Source organism: Mirounga leonina, unplaced genomic scaffold (genome assembly GCF_011800145.1).
Source record: "Mirounga leonina isolate KUSES-001 unplaced genomic scaffold, KU_Mleo_1.0 Mir_101664, whole genome shotgun sequence".
Classification (NCBI taxonomy): domain Eukaryota; kingdom Metazoa; phylum Chordata; class Mammalia; order Carnivora; family Phocidae; genus Mirounga; species Mirounga leonina.
The window spans coordinates 13987649-14008978 of NW_023270175.1; the positions used below are offsets into that span (position 1 = coordinate 13987649).

Genomic DNA, 21330 nt, shown 5'->3' on the forward strand with positions numbered 1-21330 from the left:
GGATGACTTAAAATCAAACATATTTAGTTGGGTAGGCGCAGGAGGTACCTTGAATAGGACCTACTTAGACCAGCACTCTCTGTGATGATGGAAATGTACCACGTTGCACTTCCCAATGCATGTGACACTCAAAATGCAGACAGTGTCACTGAGAAATTGAATCTTTAATTTTATTGAACTTCAATTAATTTTAATTCAAATAGTCACGTGGCCAGTAGCTACCAGATCAGACGACCCGGATCTAGGCAATCACTAGACGTAGCAAACACATTTTGAGGAAGTACCTCTTGTTGGCGCCCTTGTTAAAAAGCTGGATCTTTTTCTAAATAAGCCTCAAGATCTGAAATTCCTCTCTTTCGAGAGATGTCCTTATTTATTTTAAGGCAAAGGAGTATGGGAGGACTTACTGAAGCTGGTTTCAGAGGGTCTTGTTCTCAGATTTGAGCTAGAGTAGCTGTAGTTCCTGATCAAAGTACTTTTAAAATAAAGGGTAGCTGGGGTGCCTGGATGGCTTAGTTAAGTGTCTGACTCTTGGTTTCGGCTCAGGTCATGAACTCAGGGCCCCGCGTCAGGCTCCACGCTCAGTGGGGAGTCTGCTTAAGGATTCTCTCTCTCCCTCTGCCTCTGCCCTCCCCCCTCAAGTAAATAAATAAATCTTAAAAAAAAAAAAAAAAAAAGAGTAGCTGGACCCTGCAATGTCCTGCAAGGGCCACTGACGTTTGCCTGAATGTAAGCTCTATGCTTGACAAGACAAACACCTCTGAATGGACATCTTTGGCACAAAGTTCTGCACAGACCCTGAATGCCTCCCAAACCTAGAATGGGGAATTACTTTCAGAATTCCAACCAGTTGAATTTGACTTAGGGGAAAAAAAAATGCCTTTAATTTAAACTTGCCTTTTTTTTTCCTAAAGGAAAAACGGGTTCTTTGTTCTCCAGGCTGATAGAACATATTTGAGGGAACTGAGGTTGTATAGATTTTTCAAATAGCAATAGGGTGAAATTTTTGTATAACCACCAAACCTGGGTACTGTGAAGATGGCTTTTCAATAGTTGCTTCCCATCAGGATTGCATTTGGGCAATTTTGTAAGGCTGCTTATAGTTTCTTTGAAGTCTACCGGCAAGCAGGGATGCTAAGGACCATGGACTCCAGGAGCTAATCAGATATCAATTATTCCACTAGTAAAATGGGTAGGCCATTTGTTTCCTGACCACAAAGGGCAATGGATCAGCTTTTTGACCTTAGGTAACAACAGACTGCTTGAGTTGGAGGGTAGAAAGGAACAGTTTTCCAGTTCTTCTGGTAGTTCATTCTTTACCAGAAGGCACTTTTCTGTTTCCTCTCAGCATCCTCTTCCTTTTTCACTTCTCTATAAGACTCAGTGATAAATAGTAAAGATACAGGATCAGGGATGATGATGCCAGAAAAGAAGAAAATCATTCCAGTTACTTTTATTTTTTCCCTGAAAGGCAGACCTGTGAATATGTCTGAAGAACCAAGGTCAATATTAAGGATCATTTGTATTACCTAAACCAGAAGTATATTAAAGATACATTTGGAGCAGACCGAAGAACTCTAGCCAGAGTATTTATTACCTAATTGTTGTCATCCTGGAAAGTCTCGGGGTGAAAAATGAATTAGCCTGCCAGATAATTCTGTCCTTGACCTTGTCCTCTTTAGCACTTCTGTCAATAATTTGGATAATGCTACCGAAAGCAGGCTGATCAAATTTGTAGATGACAAGTAACTGGGAGTGATAGCTAATAAACTTATTAACCAAATCCAGATTTAAAAGGCTGGATCAAAATCATGAGGACATTCTAAAAGGGTAAAAGATATCGAAAAGGCATTTAGCTAAAAAAAAAATACACACACATATATATATACACATATATATATATATATATACACATATATATATATGTGTGTGTGTGTGTATATATATATATTCAACAGCACATGTCCAAGGTTGGGAGAAGCCTGGCTTGGCAGAAGTCTTTAACAAGATACCTGGGATATAAATTCAAGACCACAAAGTATGAGTATACCCCAATTCGATAGTAGAAAGATAAAAAAAAAATCAATGCCATCCTAGGCAGCACTGATAAATATGTAAGATGTCTAGTTCAAAATGGGAGTCTCCTGCCTTCTGGGTGGGTTCAACCTCACTTACAGTGCAGTGCTCAGTCCTGGACACCAAATTCTTAAGAGTGACATTTAACAAACTGAAACACGTCAAGGGGAAGCTGGCCAGAGTTGAAAGCCTGGGATCTATGACATACATCTGACATGCCAATGGTGATTAGCCTGAAGAAGAGAAGGCACAGACAGGTAGAATGTATATCTTCAGATGGTTTCAATCTGCCATTAGAAGAGGGAACAGACATTTTCTGTGAGCTTCAGGAAAAAAAGAAGGAACCATAGGTGGTGAAAGTTACAGAGGCAGATTTGTGCTCACTGTAATAAAGACATTTCTAATCATTAGAGCTGCCCCAAAGTAGAATGAACTGCTTTAGGAAGTGGTGAGCTTGCCGTCATCCAAAAGTGTTCAAGAGGAGATGGAATGCCTACCTGTAAGTCAAATTACAGAGGAGATTGTGGCACTGTTAAGAAGCTGGAGGGGGTGACCTAGGCCATTACACTCAATAAAAAGCATGGGATGCTAAGGAATTCAAACACAGTGGGAAATAAAAGTATATCTTCCCAACTGACAATGGCCCTAAACATTTTATTATGTTTATATGGTTCTGTTTTGAATTATGAAGTCTTTCAAGCATACGCGAGACAAGACAACCATTAATTAATTTTTAAGAATAATTTTTGTTTAGGGACTCAGCTCACCCTCCTCCCCTGCACAGGCTGCAAAATTAAAGAAAATGGCTTTCAAATGCTATATGGTACAATATCAAACTTGAAGCTCTTACCGGTCTATGACAAATCTTAGGGCTGATTCGAAGGCATCATAAGAGTTCATCAGTTTCCTGTCCAGCTTTAGAAATTGTTTCATTGTCTGACTGGATCACTGGATCAGTTAGTTTTTCAATTAAGAATTGTGCTAAATCCCATGTAAAATGAGTTGCAAGTCAAGACAGGCCCCTGACTACTTTAGATGATTGGTAGAGATATGCGGGTGAATGCCAGAGACTGGGGCTGGGAAGAATGAGGATTCTGTTGAGTTCTTTGTTGTTGGGAAAATGATTACTGAGAGTCAAGAACCAACTACTTCCTCACTGACACACTCAGATAGCAGCTTTTATAATTTTTCAAAGGAGAGTCTCAGCTATTATTTCCATTTATTCTCAGCACATCCCTTTGATGTGGGCAGGGCAGTTGTTAGTTCTGCTGGCTTACAAATGACAGGCCTGAAGCCTAGTGAGGTAACTGACCCAAGGTCACACAGCAAGTTAGTGCCTGAACCATATAAAAACCCATCTCAGTGCAGAAGCACTGAGGAATAATTTTAAAAATAATATTAGTGGGGAGCCTGGGTGGCGCAGTCAGTTGAGTGGCCGACTCTTGATTTGGGCTCCGGGTCATGCGACTGAGCCCCGCTTTGGGATCTGCGCTCAGCGGGGAGTCTACTTAAGACTCCCTCTCCCTCTTCCTCTACCCCTCCTCTGCACATGCTCTCTCTCTAAAATAAATAAATAAATCTTTAAAAATAATAATAACATTAGTAGCAGATACTACTTTATCAATTAAGCAGAGTCTTATATGAGAGTCCTAAGCACTTTGAACATACTCATTTAACAGGCACAGCAATGTTATGGGGCAGAATTATTATCCCAATTGTTACAGGTATAGTAGTGAGGTTTGGAGAGTTTAAGTAACTATTTCAAGGCTGCTCAACCATTAATCTGAACTCAGAAATAAACTCCAAATCACTCCACCTTCACTGCCACTACTCAAATCCAACTACTCTTCCCTCTAACCGAGACTACAGAAATAACATTCCAAATGTCCTCCCTGCTTTCACGGATGCCCCCTTACTTAAATCCACGGTCAATATAGCAGCCAGATAAATCTCTCTAAAATATAAATCAACTCATGGAACACCCATGATCCTTCCAAGATTTCCTCTCATGGTCCTTAGAATGAAATCTAAATTCCTTGCCAGGGTCCTCAAAGGTCTTCCACGGTTGGGTCCCTGCCTCCTACCAGACTCATCTTGCACCCTCCTCTTTGCTGGCCATACTCCGGCCAGGCTAATCTTCTTTCAGTGCCTCCAGGGCATCCGATGTTGCCCTCCCTCAGAGCCTTAGCAAGTGCTATTCTCTTGGCATCGGATGCTCTTCTATCTGAGGTGTCAGCTCAAATGTCAAGTCCTCAGCTAACGTTTCCCTGACCTAAAGTCACCTTGTCACATAGTCTCATAGCACCCTAATACCTTCCTTCTTAGTACTTAGACCATGATAAGCACACATTGGTATAATTATTTTATTAATATTTGCTGCCAATACTAAACCATAAGTGCCGTGAGGACAGAGAGCCTGTGTTGCTCACTACTGTATCCCAGCACCTAGACCATGTTTGTCACACAGTAGGAACTCAAAACTTTATTTGGTGAATGAGTAATTAATGAACAAGCAGAAAACTTTAAAACTCCTGAGCTCCAATGCTTAATCATATTGTCTTGCTATAGAAGGGCCTAAAAAGCACCCCTTTATCCCAACCCACCTCAACATCTCTCCTGCCTTTTCTGATGCTGCTATGGAAGGGTGGATTGCACTTAACAGTTGCAAAATGAATTTTCCAAAATACATGTGTTCATATGTTAATGCCTGCATTTGAAAGCCGTTAAATTCAAGTAGGATCAAATGTTGATAATGAATGTTTTCTTTGCCAGCATTTAGATACATGCCATGTAATTGCAAAAATAACTAGTTAGACTGTCGGAAGGCAGTGTACTCCTGAGAGCTGAACAAAATGTTCAAGGGAATTAACCCAAAGATGGTAATTAAACCATGGAATCATCAGCTGGAGAATGGGGCTGATACCTTATTCTGAATCTGGTACTTTATAAGCACCCACTGTGGTAACTAGAACCCAAGACCAAAGGGTATTTGGTGGGGAGGAGGAGGCTGATCTATATGAACCCAGGGAAGGTATGAGTTGGCTACTATCCCACGCCTACCCCACCATCAACATCTTTTATTTAGCTCACCTGCTCCTACATCCCCAAGTTAAACACAAATAGCCAATTTAAGAGCAAGGCCAGGGAGGTATCTGCTTGTATGGTAGGCTTTGAAGAGCCCAAAATATCCACCCTTCCTGACTTTCTACCACTAAAATAACTCCTTTGGGATGTTCTAGATGTATATGCATTTTCATTAGGCTAAGGCCTTATTCTCTGTGGAGAGTAAGTCATAAGCTAACCCTGTGGTTCTCATATGGGGGAGGCAGGGAGGGAGGAAGGAACAGGTATAGTGATGTTGCCCCCCAAGGGCTATTTGATGATGTTTTGAGGCATTTGGAGTTTCACAACTGGAGAGCAACGGCAGTGCTATGGCCCTCTAATATTAGAGTAGTGTCCAGGGCTGCTAATCATCCTACAATATACAGGACAGTCTATCACAATAAAGAATTATCCAGCCCCAAATATCAATAGTACCCGCCGAGGTTGAGAAACCCTGAACTGACTCGTGAAGATTCATTTATTAGTCCATTAACAACTCATACACAGGGCAGATTCTTGCCGAAATAGGAGTTGGGATGGGTATATTTTGACTGGACAGTTGGGAGAGAAAGAAGGAAGAGTGATGTGATAGCAGTGCCAGTGATGGATTGGGGAAAAGACTGGGAGCAGGTGACCAGTTATGACACTACTCTCATAGTCTAAGAGAGAAGGAATGAGAACCTGAACTAAAGATAAACAGGAAAAAGGTCCCCCACATGCCATAGAGGTGGAATGGATGGAACATCACCAGAGAATGGCACATGGATGAGGCTGAGAGAGAAAAGCCAAAGATGGCCCTGAAGACTCCAGCTTGGGTAACTGGAAGAAGAGCAATGCATTAGGAGAAACAGGGACAAGAGAAGCAGATCCCCGGGCGGGGGGGGGGGGTTAAGAGGAGAGAGATAATATGCCAAGTATGAGAATATGAAGACCTAATAATATGAAGTCCTCCAGGTGAGGTTGTTCTATGAGCAGTCAGAAATGTGGATCTGGAGCCCAGGAATGTGTCTGAAGCTAGAGGTATCTACTTGGAAGCCATCCGCATGGAGAGGGTGAACTAAGACCCCTGCTTGGCACATAGCAGGAACTCTATAAATATTTGTTGAATGAAAAAAATATCATTTGGAGTAAGAAGAAAAGAGGGCCAAGGACAGAATCTTTGGACACATCTTCATCGAGGGGGTGGAGCAAGAGGAAAGTGAGCAGGAACAATAAAGGAGGTAGAGCCAGCAGAGTCTGGTGCTCTTGAAACAGAAGAGAGTTTCAAGAGGAAAGATTTGGCCAACAAAATCAAATGCTGCTCAGCAGTCAAGTCGAATGAGGTCTGTGGATAGAGTTGGGTTTGACAGTGAGCAGGTCATCATCAAACTTGAGAGAGCAGGTTCAGTGGAATGATGGGAGCAGAAACTAGGCTAGAGATGCAGAGGGCTGCAAGGTCCTCATCACCCCATCATGAGTGACGACGGTAAAGAAGGAGTTAGGAAGATCGTTTATGGATGCGGCAGGGATCAAGGGGGAGGTGAGGTCTTTTAGCAAATTTTTAGCCTGACAGGAAGAAGACAGTATAGAGAGACTAAATGCACAAACTTGAATAGCAAATAGCCATTATGTATCTCCTGAGTACATCAGTTGTATTTTTGAGCTTCCTGTAAAAAAAAAGTTGAGGTCATGCAGAATTGGAGTTCAGTGTATCATTTAACACTCAAGAACCCCAACAGGTAGAGTTAGGTTCAGTTTAAGGAAGAGCTCCATAGTCATCAGAGCTACCCTGCAAGGGAAGGGCTACTTTTGAGTGGTGAGCTCCCTTGTCACTAGAGGTATTCAGGGCGCAGTAACACGACCTCACGGCAGGTGGCTCCTGTCCTGAATCAGAAACTGGACTAGATGGTTAGTTTCCAAACTTTTGGACTTCTCATATCAGTAATATTTAAAGGGGCGGGGAGGGTGAGTGGAGTATAGGTTGATCTAGAGTCACTGACTTTTAAATTTTGCTCTGTTAAGTGTATTAATTTTCTACTTACTGCTGTAACAAATGACCACAAACTTCGTGGCTTAAAATAGCACAAGTTTTATTATCTTCCAGTTCTGTAGGTCAGCAGTCTGGTAGGGGGTCTCACCAGACTGCAGTCAACAGGGCTGCATTCCTGTCTGGAGGCTCGAAGGGCGAATCCGTTTTCTTGCCTTTCCCAACTTCTAGACTCTGCCCACATTCCTTAGCTCACAGTCCCCTCCAACTTCAAAGCTAGCAATGGCTGGTCAAGTCTTTCTCATATAACATCACTCTGATATTGATTTTTTTTTTTTTTGCCCCATTCTTCTACATTTAAGGACCCTCGTGATTATCTTGAGCCACCCAGATAATCCGGGATAATCTCACTATTTTAAGGTCAGCTGATTAACAAGCTTAATTCCATCTGTAGCCTTAATTCCCCTTCACCATGTAACCTAATTCATAGATTTGGAGGATTAAGACATGGACATCTTTTGGGAGGACATTATTCAGTCTATCACACAGACCAAATATATATGTATGTATGTATGCACACACACATGCACAAATACACACACCATTTCTCATTAACATGATCATCATTTCAGAAGAGAAAGGACTACATACAGGAATGGAAAACAGAAATGATATAAAGAAAAGGACTGTCCTTCCTAAAAAAGGACAGTTGTCAACCTTACTCTAACCACCCCCCCCACACACACACACAAACGCATGTGAACATATTTCACCAGACTGGAAACTCACCATGGACCAACACTACAGCTTTAGAAAGCACAACTAGGGGCACCTGGGTGGCTCAGTCAGTTAAGCATCTGCCTTTGGCTCAGGTCATGATCCTGGGGTCCTGGAATGGAGCCCCACATCCTGCTCAGCGGGGAATCTGCTTCTCCCTCTCCCTCTGCCCCTCCCTGTGCTCATTCTCTCTCTCTCAAATAAATAAAACCTTTAAAAAAAAAAAAGAGCACAACTTTATGATCTCTTAAGGTCCCTCGCAGCTCTAAATTTCTTTGTTCGCCTGGAATTCATGGTACTATGGTATTACCTGGAGAACTTTCTTGTGATATATCTCTATCGGTTCCTTCAGAGCTACATTTTTCTTCTTCCTGCTTGCTTTGAATGTGATCATTAAGTCAGCAAGAGACTTCAGTTTCCTTTTTTCCCCCTGATTCAGAAGGCTATGAAAAGTATTCTGTAAATGATATGCAATATTGCTATTCTGATCTTTGGGGTAATCAAGTTGTTTGACATTTTTGTAATGATGCCTTTTGGAATATGGGTGGTGTAATTAGCTGCTACATTGTACATTAACAATACCTGTCCCGACCCTATAGACTTGGGGACTATAAATAAAAGCGTGACAGCTGGCTCCAGCGTTGCTTGTCACTCACCATTGAAGGGAACACAGCCGGGAGCTACACTAGAGTCCCCAGGAATCCAGGATGTAGTCAGAAACAGCATCTTCAACAAGAATTTGGTGTTTTGCTAGTAGGAAGAGATGGAGACAGGCACTGTTAGGAAGCAGACAACCAAGATATTTCCTACTGGGAAGGCACAGAAGTCCCAAGGAGAGACAGCATTTTAGCAGCACAAAGGCATTATATAGGGAGGGAAAGAGTCAGAGGACAACAGTTCATTCTCAAGTCAAATTAGCAGGGTTTCTTTATTAAACCATTACTCCCTAGGAATTAGAATAGGAAAGAACACTGAAGAAATATATAGGGCAAGGGAAAGAGAAGAAAAGCTACGCTTACCTGGGTACTCAGTGTGACGTTGCAGGCAATGGTTTCTGTGGGGAGGCTAACCTGATGGGGTTAATAGGGCAAAGTATGCTAGAAAGAGCGGGAAAGAGGAAAGAAACAGAGAAAGAACTATTTGGTTCCCAAGTTATATGTGAGGCACTGTAAATATTTTCCATGTACCATTTCATTTATTCCTTACCTCATGACAGTAACCCAAACCAACACTTAACAACTGAGACATCATTTTTACTTGTCTCATTCATTATGGTCTTTCCCCCTCACTAGTATGTAAGTTCCAAGAGGACAGGAACTTTTTTTCTCTCCTGTATCTCCCAATACCTATAACAATGCCTGGCACATAATAGATGCTCAGTAAATATTTGTTGCATGAATAAAGAGCTAGCATTGAGTATGTTTTGTGCCAGGCACTGTTATAGATGGCTTCGCATGACTAAACTCATTTTAACTTTCACAGCCAATGCTGAGACAGGAACTATTATTATCCCAATTTCACAGATGAAGAAACTGGGTTGGAGGCCCAGAGATATTAAGTCACATGTCCAATAAGGGATCGCCTAAGTATTTCAAACTATACAGTCTAACTGCAGAACCTGCCTGTGTAATCACTATCCTATACTGAGGCTCAGAGAGGTTAAGTAACTTACACAAAGCCATGCAGTTTAAGACTGGCAGGGCTGTGACTGAAACCAAGGTCTGCCGGAAACTGCTGCCCTTTCTTCTGTACTTCGCTGCTGCTTCCGAAGATCATCGCCAAGATAATGATTTCTTCCATTATCATTTTACCAAGGACTCATCTTCTGAGATAAACAAGTGGGTGTGGTTCATTAAGGACTCAGATAAAGGTAACAGACATCACCCAAGAGAATCCTGAGTCCCAAAGATCACCAGCCTGTCACCTGATCTCACTGTTGGCATTTGGGGCTGGAGGGAGGTGAGAGCAGTGGCAGGCAGATGAATCATGGGAAACTCCTGGTGGAGCCATCTATGCTGAGAGCTAGGCATTGAGGGCAAGTCACTTTCATGCCAGGCAAATCCTGACCCATGCTGCCCTACATAGCTCCAGAGTAGGGATGGTGTAGAGATGCTGATACAGCTTTTCTAAGAAACTAGTTCATAATTCATTGCGTGACCTTGTGCAAGACACTTCCTCTCTTTGTGTCACAGTTTCTTTATGACAGGGAGGCACCAGTGGAACTCCGTTGAATCAGAAGAGCTTTACTTTATCCCTTTTATATATTGGACTTTTCCACATAAAATTTCACTTGGAGAAAGGATTCCACATGAAAAACTATGCTTAAAAAAAAATCACTGAATAAAATAGTCTTTAGTTCCTTCTAGCTCAAACCTTCTCAGAGTCTAAAGACATGAACACTGTCCTTTGGTCAGCACAGCGTTCCATTCAGCCTTACTTTCTACAGCCAGGAATGGGCCCAGGGATCTGCTGTGAGAGGTCATTCACAGGTCCCCTGTGCCCCGGCTTCTCTCAGAGGGGGTTAACCCTGTCTTCCCCATTGGACCTTCTTTTCCTTTGTTATTAAATTTTTTATTTTAGTTCCAGTATAGTTAACATGCAGTGCTACATTAGTTTCAGGGTTACAATACAGTGATTTAATAATTCTATACATTACTCAGTGCTCATCATGTTATGTGTACTCTTTAATCCCCCCCATCGGGCTTTCTACTTACATTACTTATATATGTTGAGATAGAGCAAGGGTAACTCTGCACAATTGTATGTGCAGAGCAGCTGCACCTCTGTTTTATATGAAGGGACTAGAACATTTACTGATTTTCTCTTATCATTCTTTTTGTTGATGTCTACCACCGTGTGTCTGCCTGTTGGACCACAGTAGCCTAGTAGGGTTCTCTGAGGACTACTGCTGATCTGTAATACTTCTAAATCCCTTTAAATGAGCCACAACTGGCTTCCCTCACACCTGCTCACTCACACATTTGTATAAGGTCTTCCTTTGTGTCATTCTGTTTACCATAATACGTAGGCTGAAGGACTTCACCAGGCGTTCCTTCCTGGAGTCTGGCTTTCACATATGCAGTATGATTCCCTTTTTATAAAGGTTTAAAACAAAAATAACAAGGGGCGCCTGGGTGGCTCAGTCGTTGAGCGTGTGCCTTTGGCTCAGGTCATGATCCCGGGGTCCTGGGATCAAGCCCCGCATTGGGCTCCCTGCCCCGCTCTGTGTCTCTGTCAAATAAATAAATAAAATCTTTTAAAAAAATAACATTATATCACTTAGGGGTGTGTGTGTGTGTGTGTGTGTGTGTGTTTTAAAAGACCAAGGTAATTATAAACACAAAATTCAGGATAGTAGTTATGGAGAGAGGGCCAGGAGGATGTCCAAACAGGGGGATAGAAAAGAGGGGGAAGACGAAGGTAAAAATAAGTTCTCAGTCATGTTATAGTTTTGGGGTTGGGTGATGGTTTTATGGGTGTTCATAACTAGTGTTCATAAATAAATGTCATAAGTATGAAAAGTCCATATCTGACCTAGTAATGATTAATTCTGCTCCCCTGTTTCAAAAACAATGATTCTAAGAACAATGCAAGATTTTTTTATTAACAGAATCTCACTTCCATAACATACTTTTGTTTCCTTCCAATGTCAAGGGCTTTTTAAAATTCTAAGTGGATCTCAGCTGTAAGTTTGCCTCTCTTCAAGTTAATTTCCCCCTCAATTATTGTCCATAATTTAGTCAGATTGGGGTTTTCCTCATTGGAAATATGTTGCATTTCCCCCACAAGACTATATTTGTCTGGGGTTCATGGATCCTCATCTTGGGCCTTGCATGCTAGTTGATATGGATCCAAGAATTACCAACTACCTCCTGAATGTTCGCTGAAGGGCCATGATTGCTTGTTGCCAGAAAAAATACATGATACTTAAATTTGCATTTCAGGTCAACAACAAATAATTCTTGGGGACACCTGGGTGGCTCAGTCAGTTAAGTGTCTGCCTTTGGCTCGGATCCTGATCCCAGGGTCCTGGGATCGAGTCCCGAATCGAGCTCCTTGCTCAGCGGGGTACCTGCTTCTCCCTCTACTTGACACTCTCTCTGACAAATAAGGAAAATCTTTTAAAAAACCCAAATAATTATTTAGTATATGTATGAACTTGAGGCATACAGAATCTCTATTTTACTTGCTAAATCTTGCCCTATCTCATTTGGGCCAATAACTACTCTTTAATGTCATTATTGGATTTATGTCCCAGGGAGTATGAGTTTTAGATTCAGATTGACTTCAGTTCAAATCCTGGCTCCTCCACTCAAGACACAGAACATTTTTTCTCAGAATTCTCATCTATTAAATAGAAATATTAGCAATACACCATGAAGTTGTTGGGAATATTGGATATTTGTGTAGTACTTAGCATAATGCCTGGTACATACTAAGCACTCAATGGCTAGTATCATTATTATTGTCAGTTTTATATAGAACATTATGCGTACCAGCTAAGATCTGACCTGGTACTGCAAAGCTCTCCATTTACAGGATTAATTTGGGAACCGACCTTCCTTAGCATCTTCCTTGGTGATAACCAAGGCAAAGTGGCATCCTGCTTCTTCCTTTTTGCTTCTGAATACTTCTTTTGGCCCCCTGTCATGAAGTGCCCCAGATTCATTTCTCTAATTGGTTTTCTCCTTTTAATATAAAGACCTTTTTTATGCCTGTGTTTGGGGGGTCACTTAGAATTCCTCAAGTTGGAGGCTATGGTCTTCCCCAATGGAGATGCCTGAATGACCTTTGAAATGCTACCCTTAAGCCAATGACTAATGAGTTTGGCTAGCCAAGGGGAACAGCCCTGATCAATAACAGGTTTAAATAGAATGCAGGGAAAGCGAGATCCCACAGATACTGAGAACTCTCTGTTTCTCACAATCGGGTCAAGAAATGAATTAAATTGGTTTTCCACTTGTCATCCTCCTACTTTCAACACATTCCTTCTTTTTGGTGCCCAGTGCCTTCACTGTTTCTCCTCTCAGGAAAGACTCCAGACCCTTTACATTCTCTTCTCTGACTCACCCTTCCCTCTCAAAACTTACCTATCTGTTTACACACGCTCCCTGGTGTCTAATTGGACATAGGACATATTAATTCATTTTTATTTTTAGAGAGAGAGAGAGGAGGGGGAAGGAGAGGGAGAGAGAGAAAATCTTAAGCAGGCTCCACGCCCAGCGCAAAGCCTGCCACGGGACTTGATCTCACGACCCTGAGATCATGACCTGAGCCAAAATCAAGAGTCAGATGCTTAACCCACTGAGCCACCCAGGTGTCCCAGACGTATTAATTCATCTTAATATGCTAACAGCTTTAAAAGATTCTATTTAATCCCCCTCCCAAATCACAGAGTTTTTTTCAAGACCCTAAACCTGAAGAAGTAAGCCTAACAGTGGCTTCCTAGCAGATAAGGGAGACCATGCAGAATTCCTTAAATCACACCACATTATCAGCTGCCTGTTCAGTCTGCTTCGCATGAATGGAAGGGAGCCGTAGAGCAGATAATCTAAAGATCATTTCCACTTGGTTTGGGAATGCACCACACGGTGTTGTTGTAGCTGATTTGCTTTGCTAATTATGTTCTACTTAAGCTAATATTGAAATTGGTTCACATTTTTTAAGCTCATCTGGGCCAGAAGAGGGAAAATGTGGTGATGTGGCCCACTTTGAAATGAAGGACATAAAAGTTCTATGTGTGAGCTGATAGATCTAGAAGGAAAAGGCAAAAGGAGCAAAATAGAACTTTGCCAGTTACACCTACCTCATGTGACTCCCTGGACACTGAAAGGCCAGTCTTTCCAATGGCCTGCCCAGAATCTGAAATCTTCATTAGTAGCCTCCATTAAGGGTCTTAATCATGACATAGCTTTTGTTAAAGCAGTATGTAACCTAAAAGGAGTAACACATTTCCTAGCAGACACATTAGCAATTTGTCTAACTAAGTCATCAGTCCTTATTGTCATCTAGTGGAAAAAGCACTGAAGGGGTGGAACACAAGACAGTTGTACCTTGATGGGGGCATGGGTACACAAAGAGACCACTGGGAAGCTAAGATGGAAGTACAAGAACACCAAATGCCTTGTGGGCGAGCTGGGAGGGTTGCAGAAAGAGGGTAAGGCAATCTTCACCTCTTTCCTTCCCACATTTTCTTAGTTTCTTGCTCATGGTAGACATAGAAAACATGCAACTCTATCAAATAAATTCTTCCCTTCCTTACACTTCTCTTGCTGAGCAACTTTCAAGGGCTTTCAAGTGCTTCTAGAGATTTCAGAGATCTTGGTTTTCCTTTGAGGCATGTCCTTTAGAGCCAAAGCCTAACTATCCATGTCTTTCCAACCCTACAAGCTGCAGCAAGGGACCATGGGGCTATTGAAATATCTTGCTCTCTTTCTCATTGCAGTCTGCTCCCAGTTCTCAAGAGGAGTGTATGCCATCTTTGGATTCTATGACCAGATGTCAATGAACACTCTGACCTCCTTCTGTGGGGCCCTGCACACTTCCTTTGTGACGCCCAGCTTCCCCACTGATGCAGATGTGCAGTTTGTCATCCAGATGCGCCCAGCCTTGAAGGGCGCCATTCTGAGTCTGCTCGGTCACTACAAGTGGGAGAAGTTTGTGTACCTCTACGACACAGAAAGAGGTAAGAAGAGGCATGTGCTCTCCTCTTTGAATATTCATGCAACAGTGGTGTTCAACCCTCCACAACTCATGTTTGTTCCCTTCTCTTTCAATAAATACAATCTAATACTCTTTTAAAACTGTATTTAAATTCAAGATGAATTTAAATTAAGACCCCCAAAATATCAATGCAATGGTGATTTTAGAATCTAATTTTTCGAACTAAATACATCCTCCCACCCCCGGCCGTGGAAAGGGGTTTCAGACTCTCCTGGCTGAATCACTCTTGTTGAAAAAGGACCCTCTCCCCCCAGAATAATTTAGGTGGTCTAAAATGCACAAAGTAAAAGTAGCTTCGTCCAAAATAGAAAAAGGCCTAAGCTGGAAAGTTTCAGAAAATGAATCCTATCAGAGTGTAATTATTCCCATTTCAAAAATTAGAAAACTAAAGCTCAAAGAAGAAATGTGCTTACAGGGCCTCAACAATTACCTGATGGAAATAATGAGTGGAGAGTAGCTAAACTGGGCTTTGGGAATGGATGTTTTTCTAACAGTGAGGTTAATACATTGAGGACACATTCTATTGAAACAGTCTCAGAAATTAAGGGTCTGATCTTAATAGTACACAGTTAGGTGTATTTGTTAATTATATAACATATTATAATTCAGCCAAATAGACTCCTCGAAAGCCAGTTATCTTTGAGGGACTCCTCAATAAAGCCAAGGGATCCTTCCAAAAAACAATGTTACTTTATCATTTGTTTGCCTGCAACTCTGGCTGCAGGCTGGGGATGGTTCTTTCTGACTCAGAGAAAGAAGGAACAAATGGAAGGCCTGTCTGCCTGAGTGGCACCTGGAAACCCAAAGAACTCCCTGTATTTGCCTGCGGTACTTACTTCTATGATATTATCAGATTTCATGAACCCGAAGCAAGAGACCTGAGTTCTAGTTCAAGGTCTGCCATTTAACGAGCTCTCTGACCTTGACTAATGCATAGAAGCTCTCATGGCCTTGTCTCCTCCCCTGAGGTGCCTCTCTTCTTAATGCAACATTCTATGATTTTTTAAGATATTATACCAGACACAGGACACTTTGTATCTTGCTACTAACCCTAACTCATATATTATCAGTTAATTAGTCAAGCAATTCTACAAGTTGTTACCAGCCCCTAATGGTGTGTTCCAGTCTTGTGGTAGATGCTTATATAATACAGTTCCAATGGGAGTGGACAGAAAAGGACATTCATGAAACCATTCATGAAAAACATGGAACACTATCAAGTTGAATGTTACACTATAGACTCTGATTGCTCTAAGAATTGTGAAAAGGTAGTACCCCAGAAAAGTAGAGTTTTCAGAGAAGGCTGGCTAGATGATCTAGGCTTTAAAGGATGTGGAAGTTGTAGATTGCAAGAGAAGAGGGAGGTATGGTTTGGAGAAGGGGAAAAGAGATGAACCAAGGGCAGAATCAGGAAGGAGTGTTGTGTGCTCATGCAGAGCCTTGCCTGACAAGGGTACAAAAATAGTTTCAACATTCTAATTCACAATTTGCTAAATCCTAATGCATTGCATTTCTTTCAAACACTGAGGATGAATTAGCCTATTTCCATGTACAATATATGGTGTATTCCAGTGTGTAACAACCTAAATTTCAGAACAGAAGTTTGTAAATCAGACAGCTTCTCTCCTGAAACCTTTTGTAAAGTACTTATCAGTTTTACTAATACTGTACCTCTCATTTATTCAAAAGCAGAAGATACAGTTCATGTATTTTCTCCTCATCTCCCATGGCCCTTTTTTGCCCATTAGCTATCAGTTGGAGGAAAGGAAGCAAAAGTCCATCTAGGTCTATTTCTTATCCTTGCCTCTTTTCTCAAATCATCTCACTAAATAGTTTGGACAAATCTGTGGTCTTGGAGCTAAAAAAAAAAAACCTTTCTTACTCATGTGTATTCATATTTTTTTCTCTATAGCCATTTAGCCAGTAGGACTGATCTGGTCTGCTTAAGAACTACTTTCTATAAACTTTTACACTAACTTCCTCCTTGGAAAGCCTTCTTAAAACACTGAACCATGACCCTGTTCCAGGATTTCCAATGGCTTTTATTGCCCACACTGGGGGGTGGGGATGGTGGGAAGTAGTCTATTCTTCAAGACTCAACATAATTATGCCTCAGCCAACTAACAAACCTGTTGTGCCTGTGTTACCTAATGAGCACCTTCCACTGCAGGCAGCTCCCATTTTCCACCATTGCCCAAATGTGCGAGAATTATGCTTGGATTCAGCAACTTCACTTCTACTACTACCTAGAATTCTCTCCATCTTGATTATGAAAATGCTGTCGGTGCTTCCCCATTTTTCAAAAACCCACCTCAAACTCTACCTCTCCAAGGTAGCCTTCCCTGGCCACTCCAGCTCATAGTCATTCATTCATTCATTCAGTCAGTCAGTCAGTGCTAGGGTTACAATGGTGAACAAGATAGACATGGTTTCTGCACCTATCCTAATGGATAGGACCTAATTTTAAAAAGATTCTCAGTGATAGCCTCATTGAGAAGGGGCATTTAAGCTGAGAAGTAAAGGATCAGAAGGAGACAACCATGTGAAGAATAGAGGGAAAGAGTTTCAAGCAGTGGAAATAGCAAGTGCAAAGGCCCTGTGGCAGGGAAGAGTTTGGCATGTTTGAGGAAGTGAAAGAAGACAAGTGTGGGTAAAGGGGAGTGAGGAGGTTGAGAGTGGCCTGAGATGAGACTGCAGAGGTAGACAGGAGGCAGAGCATAGCCATGGAGAATGAACAGGAGCCATGGTAAGGAGTATGAATTTTATTCGAACTTCAATGAGAAGTCTTTGGAGGATTCTGAACAGGGGAGTCACATGATCTAAGTTTCTGTAGAGAACGGAATGTGGTGCAAGAGTGAAAGAAGGGAAACCAATTAAAAGGCCACCGTGGTTATCTAGGTGAGAAATGATGGGAGCTTAGATTAGGCTGGAGATGGAGACAAGTGGATGGAGTTGAAATACATTTTGGACACAGAATCAACAGAAATTGGGGACAGGTTGACTGTGGGATATGAGGAAGAGGAAGGCTTCGTGGATGAATGCTAGGCTTTTGGCTTGAGAGACTGGGCAAAATGATAACACTGTGTACTAAGGTGACTGGGCAGGAGGAGAACCAGTTTTGAGGAGCAGAGATCCTGCCTACCTCTGAACAACCACAAAACTCTTTGGTCCATGCCGTTCACTTGGCACTTAACATACGTGTTCTCCATTGCTATTTCACTGGGTCTGCTATATACCTTCCCAAGCCCCTCTCTCCAGTGTGATAATAAACAATTGGTTAACCCCTAGATGTATACGTTGTGCCTACAGGGGGTACATAGCAGAAGCCTGGGGACACATTTAGTGTTTTCCCAATGCCATTACTGATTCATCAAGAGTAAGCCCATGTCCTTTTTTGTTGTTGGACTGAAAGAGAGAGAGAGAGACAAGGGAGGGAGGGAGGGAGGGATGGAGAGAAGGAGGGAAGGAAGGAAGGGAGGGAGGAAGGAAGAAAGGAAAGAAGGAAAGTGGGAAGGCAGGAAGGAAAGGAAGAAAGAAGACAGGAAGGGAAGAATGAGGGGAGAGAGAGAACCCAGTTTGTAAATCAAACCATGAGGTACAGTTCTTTAAAATATTCAATAAAGTATCTATTGTGTATTTCCTCATTTTCTACAATAATCATCTATTGCTTTCATAATAAAAATTGTAGGGAGAAATTACAACTGTGAAATCGAATTTTAGAATATTTTAAATTACACAAGAGAGAAATGGAAGACAGAAGGGAACACCTCTAATTACACTCAAATAAGCTAAATACACAAATGATGTGACTCTATAAAGGCAGGGGTAAGTGAGAAGCTGAGAAATGGGTTACACAGTTGAGGTCATTTAAAAGATTTGTGGTGCAATCAGGGTAACATTGCCTCTGAAGTTATGAAACAGCTAATGGATTTCAAGGCTTTGTTGGCTACACGTGGATTTCTGTCTGCCAGGAAAGGTCTGGTTTTGTGTTTGCAGTCTTCACTTTGCTTTGTTACCAAAATACCACGTTGTTTCATTAATACAAAGTTGAAAATTCTGCTCTTGGTGCTATATACAGAGAAATTCATTTCTTGGAAACATTATAAGGTTGACTAAGTGAGATATCTGCTCCTCTGTACCCTCTCCTCTTCACCAACACCCCTTTTTTATTTACCCAGGGCTCCCCACTGTGTCACTTCTCTACCCCTGCCCTCCCTGGCGGGAGCAAAGCCTTAATCTCTCTGTCCCAAATTGCCTCTACACCTCCACAGAAACTTTCCTGTCCCACATTTCATTTCCACTGATTAATAGACTTTCTCTGCAAGTGACAAGAGTTCAGCTGACCAATGTACTCATGCTAATTTCTCTATGGCTGTTAATGACGTGATGTGTTAGTGCATCCAAGGAAGAAATTTCTAGTCAGGTAAGGGCCTTCTGTGGCATAGAACCCTAGTCCAAAGCATGGCTTTCTGATGCTAGGATCCCAGGCACCACAAGTCCAGTTGGGGAGGCCTCTTGCCCACATACCTTCTCACACCAAAAGTCCTAAAGCCATGCCAGGGAGGTGGCCACCTCTCCCAGATTTCTGTTAGACCTGTCTTTTGGGTATAAGTGACCTAGTTATCTGTGGTGTGAACATTTCCCCCAGAACAGCAACATACTTGAGAACTGCAGCCAGACTCTCTCGTGCCCTGACAACTCTCCTTGCCTTCAATGGGCACAGCCCACAGAGATGAAAGGTTCTGGCCCAGGCTGTGGCTCTTAGCTTAGATAATGAGATAATAGCTCTAAGTGCCCTTTGAGGCAACTAGTCCCTACCTTCTTGCCAGTGTTCAATAAACTCCTGCTGTTTCCCATTCTCAACCAAGTCACTCTCTGGAAGTCAATAGCCTTCTAACGGACCTTTCTATTTGCTCTAGAAAGTTGGGGCAGAAACATGGGCAGTGGCAACAGGTAGTCCATCGGTCACCAAGCAATTATTGGGCATTTTCTAGTGCTAGCTTGTGCCAGGCCACTGGCAGTATTTAAGAGAGATAGAATTAGCTCCTGCCTTTGAAGAGTTCACAATCCTGTTGCTGAAATGGTGATTTATCTCAGGGGCCTGGAAAAAATTAATTTTTAACCCAACTGTTCCCTCATCCAATAATGACATGTGCATTCATTAGAGCAGACACCTTGTGAAAAGATTAAAAGTGTTGCCAGATAGCGAGGAAGATGGGATAATGTTGGAAGAGCCTGAGAGCTTAAGAGGTAAAGAGATTTCCCCCCAGACAAGGAGAAGGGGGCCTTTCCTCAGAGAAGTGTTTTCGGATTGACTGGATTCAGTGCCACACAACTTTCTGCATGTTGTCATTTACCACCTACTTAAACAACCTGGCGTCATCCCTCCCATCCAGTTCTCCATTCCCAAATAAAGCACAGAATCTGTCTCCCCTCTGTGTTTCTGTCTCTGTTTCTATCTGTCTCTTGCTCTCCCTCCCTCCCTCCTTCCTGCTTCCCTCTCCCTTCACATACACACACACACACACATGCACACACAGGCGTGCATGCATACATGTACACATCCCAGTACCAATCGGTGGCACAAATCAATAAATCTCTATTATTGGCATCATTTTATCATAAGATAAAGCAGTTTGATAAGAGCAGCAGCCATTTTTTATAAGCACTTACTGCGCACTAGGCCATAAGTTTCTGGATTACCACACTGAATCCACATGACATCCTCGCATCTTTCTAACTGAGGAAACCAAGGCACAAAAAGGCTGAATTATGGCTCCTAGGATCACACAGCTCGGTGTGCCAAAGTAGCAAAATCAGGATTTCAACCCAGGTCTGCTGCATTCACAGTCCATGCATATGCTTTCGCTGCACCAACACTGCTTCCCACACTTGTAACATTTGAAAACTTCTACTACCTCTTCCGTTAGTCCTTCCTTCAGCCATTCATTGGAGGACCTGGTACCTCGACCCTCCCTACCCTAGGTGTCCTCCTGTGGATATACTCCAGGGGTCGATTTCCTTCATAAAGCCTGGTGTCCACAAATGAACACCACAAGTCGTGGTCCCAGAGTTCCAGGAATCCAGATAGGCAGCAGATCAAAAATCCAGGTTAAGGGGCAAATGAGTAGCGACAGTAGCAAATGCAGCCAGACAGGAGGTGGCGAGGGGGGTTGTCTGTGGTGCAAACTCATGGAAAGCTGTGGTGGGCACCTGGCTCTGAGGTGAAGTGAACTCAGAGATTCCTCTCTGGGGCAGAAACAGTTCCCAGAGCAGAGAAAGATCTGAACCTGCAGATCCTCATCACTATGGCACCATTTTTGGTTGGAGAAGAAGAAAGCAAGGAGAGACAGATGATAGGTTCTACCATGGCTACTTGGCAGAAACTTGAAAAAAAAAAAGTAGCAGCTGGGCGCCTGGGTGGCTCAGTCATTAAGCGTCTGCTTTCGGCTCAGGTCATGATTCCGGGGTCCTGGGATCGAGCCCCACATCGGGCTCCCTGCTCCGCGGGGGGCCTGCTTCTCCCTCTCCCACTCCCCCTGCTGGTGTTCCCTCTCTCGCTGTGTCTCTCTCTGTCAAACAAATAAATAAAATCTTAAAAAAAAAAAAAAAAGGTAGCAGGTACCTTGATGTAAAAAAAGGAGGAGGAGGAGGAGGAGGAGGAGGAGGAGGAGGAGGAGGAGGAG

At 42.5% G+C, this 21330-nt stretch overlaps 1 protein-coding gene across 1 annotated transcript in view; it reads left to right on the forward strand.

Moving 5' to 3' along the window:
- The window catches only part of GRIA3 (glutamate ionotropic receptor AMPA type subunit 3), a 275026-nt gene that overhangs the window by 55514 nt on the left and 198182 nt on the right, over window positions 1-21330 (forward strand). Inside the window, exon 4 of the mRNA XM_035008174.1 lies at window positions 14367-14606. Coding sequence (XP_034864065.1) covers window positions 14367-14606 — 240 coding nt within the window. The remainder of the gene's footprint in view (window positions 1-14366; window positions 14607-21330) is intronic.